General features: G+C 52.0%; 1 protein-coding gene across 1 annotated transcript; it reads left to right on the plus strand.

Moving 5' to 3' along the window:
- The first annotated feature begins 2195 nt into the window (after positions 1-2195).
- On the plus strand, positions 2196-4872 carry TFF1 (trefoil factor 1). Its single transcript, XM_053565411.1, has 3 exons — positions 2196-2346; positions 4077-4229; positions 4664-4872. Exons 1-3 carry the CDS (start codon positions 2274-2276, stop codon positions 4678-4680), a joined length of 243 nt encoding a protein of 80 aa, XP_053421386.1. The 5' UTR covers positions 2196-2273; the 3' UTR covers positions 4681-4872.
- The last annotated feature ends 818 nt before the right edge of the window (positions 4873-5690 follow it).

Below are 5690 nucleotides of genomic sequence, written 5' to 3' on the forward strand. Positions count from 1 at the left end.
ATTGGTTGGTAAACTTTGGTATCCTGTTCTCTTCACTGTAACACTGTAGCATCAACATTTCCCATTTTATCAGATTCTGCAGAAATATGGTAGTGAGGGTTCCATAATATTTTATCGTGCAGCTAAACTAACATTTGTTCATAATTCCCCCATTATTGGTAATTTATGTTGCCTACTTTTTTTTATTTACTGTTAACCAAAATTTGTTTTGATGAACATCTCCATGCGAAAATGATTTTTCTGTGTTTAGGATTCTTTCTTCAGGGCAACCCCAAAGTAGATTTACTGAGTCAAAGAGCGTTCTCTTTCTAAAAGTCCTGATACTACATCAAATCCACACAGATTAAGTAATAATAGAAAAGGAAATGGACTGCCCTGTGGACATTGCGTGTGTCAGGTATTACAAGTCGTGTAAAGAGGATTTAAAGTATGTGGGAGGATGTGCAGAGGTTATATACAAACACCATTTTATATAATCCCTGTTCCCAGATTTTGGTGTCTGAGGGGCGTCCCGGAAGCACCCCCATTCAGAGGGACGACTGCACTTCAAGTTCTCTCTCCCTTTCCCTGGTTAATGAACACACGTGAACATTTATATGGCCGTCTCTCTCTCTCCCTTCTTCTCTTCCTTGCTTGATTTTTTTTTCTTTTTACCTATTCAAACAGCGCTAAAAAGAATATCTTTGTGCTTCCTCTGCTGCAGTGTGAGTGTTTATCTGGAGTTGATACCAGGCCTGGGACCGTGGAGTTGCTGGTGGTAAAATCCGCAGAGCCTCAGCCTCACGGGACACAGACCTTCTCTTGGCAGGTCCTTGCTCATTTGCGTTTCCCTCTCCAAAGTCTCTCATTTGATCCCAGACATTTTGGCGAGAAGCCACCATAATCGTTAGCATCGCCCATCCCAGGCCTGCACATCCACCCCACAGGGACCCTGGGAAGGGTGAAGGGGGTGGCGTCCCCCATTCTGATCCAGGCTCCCCTCTGGGGCTGCCCTGATCTTTCTGCTAGGTCACCTGAGAGAAGGAAGTTGCTTTGTGCAGTGGCCTTTCCTCAGAACCTAATCTCTCCCTGAAGGAAAACATTTCTCCTATTGTTTTTTCCTTCATTCAGTTATTCAACAGCTACTTATCAAATGCCTGTGAAAGGTGCTATTCCAGCCTGGGGCCACCTCATGCACAAAATAGACAAAGACTCCTGTCCCCAAGGGCCTCCCAGTCTGGGGGGTGCTGCAGAAATAATAAATGGAGTGAGGGAACTGCTTTGTGCATGGGAAGATAAGAAGGGCTATGAGAAGGGGCATGTAGAGCTAGGTGGGGAACAGGCTGGTGGTGTTGGAGGGGCCCTTGTTAAAATGGAATCTTGCAGGACAGCTCGGGGAACGAGCCAGAGCCGAGACTCTGTGGAGAGGCAGACACGGGCACAGTGAGCCGGGCCACTTCATCAGTTTTCGATGTCAGCTCTGGTGTACAGTTTCATTATTAAAATAATTCCACCCGCCAAAGAAACATAAGAGAACCACCCCCGCCCCTCATTTGGATACATAAGTAAACTTGCCCATGAGGTTCCTTCCATTAGGATGGGGAGCACTTGCAGGTTGTCAGGGTCCATGCCGCCTGGGCAGGGCCCTGTGGACAGGCTGGGTGTCCTCAAGAAGGACCTGAGGGTGCTTTTGCTCACATCGAAATGCCAACAGTATAGAACTCATGCAGAAAAGATGCCACGTGGGCCAAGCTCCCTCCCCAACTCAGCTTGTCCAGGCACTTCCCCCCTCCCCACCACCTTTAGATTCTCAAAATAGTTTAAATTTGCTCTCATGCCCATTTTAAAAGGACAAGATCAGGTGGATGGGCCTCATCAGCTCCCCTCCCCCCCGAATGTCCACAGCAGGGGACACTGTGAACAGCTCTGTGATGACCTACTGTGCCTTTCCCGGGCCACCCTATGAATCAGGTGTGTGGTGTGTGTAATGTTTACCTGGATTAAGGGCACTCCCATGGGATAAGAGAGGGACTTTCTGAATCTCACATCGCTCAACCCAGGTGCACACAGAGACGGTGTTGTCGCTATCAACAAACTTAGCAATTTGCTCTGACAGGGTCCAGGAAACACCTTTCAATCAGTGGAGATTACTCTCAGGGAGGACCTGGACCTCCTTAAGCAAATGTCAACTGAGCTCTGCGCAAACAGAGCTTGAGGTATAAACTCGAGGGCTCAGGGGAGGTCGCATCCCTGACCGTGGTCTCCTTTGGAGCAGAGAGGACGCTGAGGCCACTATGGAGCACAAGGCTATCTGCGCCCTGGTCCTGGTCTCGCTGGCCCTCAGCACGCTGGCTGAGGGCCCGACAGGTAAGGCGAACTCCCTCCTGCTCCTGTTCGGGGCACAGCCAGGTTGGTGCAGGCCTCCAGGGCCACTGTCCCCAGCAAGGCCTTTGAAAGTCTCTCCATCTTACAGGAATAATGACAGCAGATGAAGGGTAGCACAGGATGGCAGGGCCCACGGAGGCCTTGGACAGACACTATGGGGAAGTCACTTCCGTTGGTTGGTGGCTGTCTTCCAGTGTCCATGCTAGGATGTTAGGCTGCTCTTAATGTCATATTTCAAAGGGGAATCTTTGCTGGGGGCATAAGAATAGTGCTTCCGAATGTCCAAGCCAGGGGTCTACCCCCTAGGAGTCCACACGGATATAGCCAATGACCGGTCCCATTGGTAGCCTCCTGTGAGGAATTCTGTCATGGGTTCCTGGACCTCCCTGGGTCCCCTAGGTTTCATGATTTGGGGAGTTAAGACCACCCTCCCTAAGGGTATGTGCCCTTGACACTGAGTCATCAAGTGGCTCAGAGGGCCCACATTCCTGCGGAGAGGAGAGGGGCATCTCCACTCCTCCTCTGGACTTGTTCAAGTCCCCACTCCTCCCTGGGCAACATGGGAACAAGTCCCCACCTTACAGGGCTGTCAAGAAAACGCAGCCGTGCAGGTGCTCCTGACAAGCGCTTTGCCAGCTACAAGGTGCTAAGTAACTTATTCACTGTTGTTAGTTACAGTTTCAAGGTGGGGGAAGAGGTGATGTTACTTCACCGAAGGCCCTTCCTGACCCTGGGGATGGGGATGGGCTGGGTGGTGGTGGTGGGCGGAGGACAGTGTCAGGTGATAGCTAGGAAGGCCCCGAGTCCATGGCAGGGAGTGAGTGGACCTCAAAATCCAAGGGAGGACATGATGTTGGTGTGTGTGAGAGGGTCCCCACTGCCGGCCCTTCCCGCTTGCTCAGTCCCCAGCCCTGGTGCTGTGGGTGGCTCAAGGTGGTCATGGCAATCCCCTCCCCACCCAGCACTCTGGCCCAAGGCTCAATCAGGGTTAGTGATCCTTTTAGAATGGATATTTAGAAAACTATGATTACAGATGTAGCCCACAGGTGGAAATTACTTCCATTAGTTCCTTCATGTGACAGAAAGTGGGTGGGCCGGACAGTGCCTGGAGTGGCCAGAGGGCAGGGGCTGGAAATCCCTTTCCAGGGTGGGAGCAGCAGCAGGAGAGAGTGAGCAACCCAGCAAGGCTGCCCTCCCCTCGGCTCAACTTCTCCCACTACCTCTGCCACTCTGGGCGTGGACAGTGACCGCCTTCACTTTAGGATGGGAGGCAGATGCTGGGAGGGGTTTCCAAGAAGCCACCCAGCCAGTGGGAAACTGGCCTAGATCTTTCCCATAAAGCCAGGAATTCTTCAAAGAAAACTGAGGCCACCCAGGTGCCAAAGCAGTTGGAGAGAGCAGCCTCCTGGACTCCCTGCCAGGACATCCTGGCCAGCTCCTCGCCCTCATATGCCCCAGGGACAGACGGGGAAGGTGCTCCAGGGTCCTCCCCTGTGACCTGCTGTAGCCTGTTAGCCCACAGATCCCCAAGCTTAACTGTTTTCACATCAGGACACTAGGACTATGTCTCCCTCTGAGTCCCGTGCGGTTTATACCGCCTCGCCAGGCGGTGGCCGACTTCACTGAAGAAGAAGGCTGGATGGACCAGTGTGGATGACAACGTCCGGGGATTCGCCCCGACTTACCTCCATGTCTCGCCCACACCCTTTCAGAGACATGCTCCATGCTCCCCCGGGAGCGAGTGAATTGTGGCTTCCCTGGTGTCACGGCCTCCGAGTGTCAAAATAAGGGCTGCTGTTTTGACAGCAGCGTCCCCGGGTTCCCATGGTGCTTCACCCCTAAGACCATTGACAACCCCCCCGAAGGTATGGCGGGTTCACCACACCTGGGGGCTGAAGATTTGGAATTAGTGAGAAAGACTCTCAGGGGTCTGGGGTGGCCTGAGGACAGTGAGATGGGGCAGCCTGAAGCAGGCTGAGTGCAGGTTCAGGGATGGAAAGATGGGGCTCGAGACCTTGCAGGGACCCCATTTTTCCTGGCTTCTCCTCATATCTCCAGACAAAACCCCTGAGAGCTGCCCTTTCTGGCTCACTTGGGATAGAAGGAAAAGGTTTGGCAACTAAAAGATGGAAGACAGTTCGTTTTCTAATGAATGTTCCTGTTGATATTTTTTAGTAAAAACTCTGTAGCTGTTTAAAAGCGAAAGAAATACTTGTTCTCTTAAGGTTCTTCAATCTGTTAAAAAATAATACTTACTCTCACTAACGCATCTTCCTCCCTCCCATCCCACCCACTTTAGAGGAGTGTTTGTTTTAGACCCTCTTGCCAGGGCATCTGCCTGCCTGGCGACTGTCACAGCCCTGTCACGGTGGTCCCTGGAGCTCGGCCACCTCCCACCAGACACGAGGACACCCTCCTGGACCCACGGCCCTCGGCTCACAGCATGGTTCTACTGTTCTGAGTTTTAGTACTCACAATTGGCCTAACAATTAAAAAAGATGAATATAATTCTGTGCTTTTCATTCTTTTAAAAAATAAAACAGCTTTCATTTATTTGGAAGTGAATTGAATACTCGCACCTGAGGCTTCTCCTGGGGGGTCCCACACAACTGGGCTGTCCACAGGGAGACACTCGGGGTGGGAGACCCAAGCCGTTGTCTCAGAAGCTGCCAGCCAGTGGTGATGCACAATGATGTCCCCTTGCAGGCTCATTCTGTGTGACCACAAAGTCCTTGAGAAGGCAGTCTGAGCTACGGCGCCACCAGAGAGCACGTTAGGCGCCCACACCACTAATTTCTTTAACACTTCTTTGTGGGTACCCCAACAGCCAAGGAATAAAATTAACTTTCAGTTCTTTTATTTCCACATATGAAAACTGGCTAAGGAGCAGAAACCCAGAGCAAAATGCCTGAATGTGTCAATAAGAAAAATTGCAAAGGTGGTGTGAGCTGACACGCTGAGGAGCAGCCCCCAACGTGAGGCCAGAGAGGAGGGGAGGGATGCAGAAGCCACATGCTCCCGGCCTCTCGATGCCGCAGTGAAGCCTCCACTCCAGCTGCCACTGCACCCAGGACTGCTCCTGTCCAGGCACCATTGTCAGGGCGTTCCTGGAGCATGGCAAGCTCCTGCTCCCTGCAGCTGGTTCTCACCAGGAGGAAGGGAGGCGCTCGGTGACCAGGGCCGGTTCTCCCCACACTGACCAGTCGAGTAAATCACACCCAAACCCTCACTTACCATGTTGAGCAGATAAAGAGGCACGAGAGGCCAGGAGACATCCCACACATGAAGGGAAATGTGAGGAATGGGAAACCCCCCACACACACACA

Source organism: Nycticebus coucang, chromosome 16 (assembly GCF_027406575.1).
Source record: "Nycticebus coucang isolate mNycCou1 chromosome 16, mNycCou1.pri, whole genome shotgun sequence".
Lineage (NCBI taxonomy): Eukaryota > Metazoa > Chordata > Mammalia > Primates > Lorisidae > Nycticebus > Nycticebus coucang.

Bases quoted from the DNA above. Each gene is read 5' to 3' on its own strand.
- TFF1 (XM_053565411.1), top strand. From the start codon at position 2,274: ATGGAGCACAAGGCTATCTGCGCCCTGGTCCTGGTCTCGCTGGCCCTC. The intron at 2,347-4,076 runs GTAAGGCGAACT...ACACCCTTTCAG, and splicing joins GCTGGCTGAGGGCCCGACAG to AGACATGCTCCATGCTCCCC.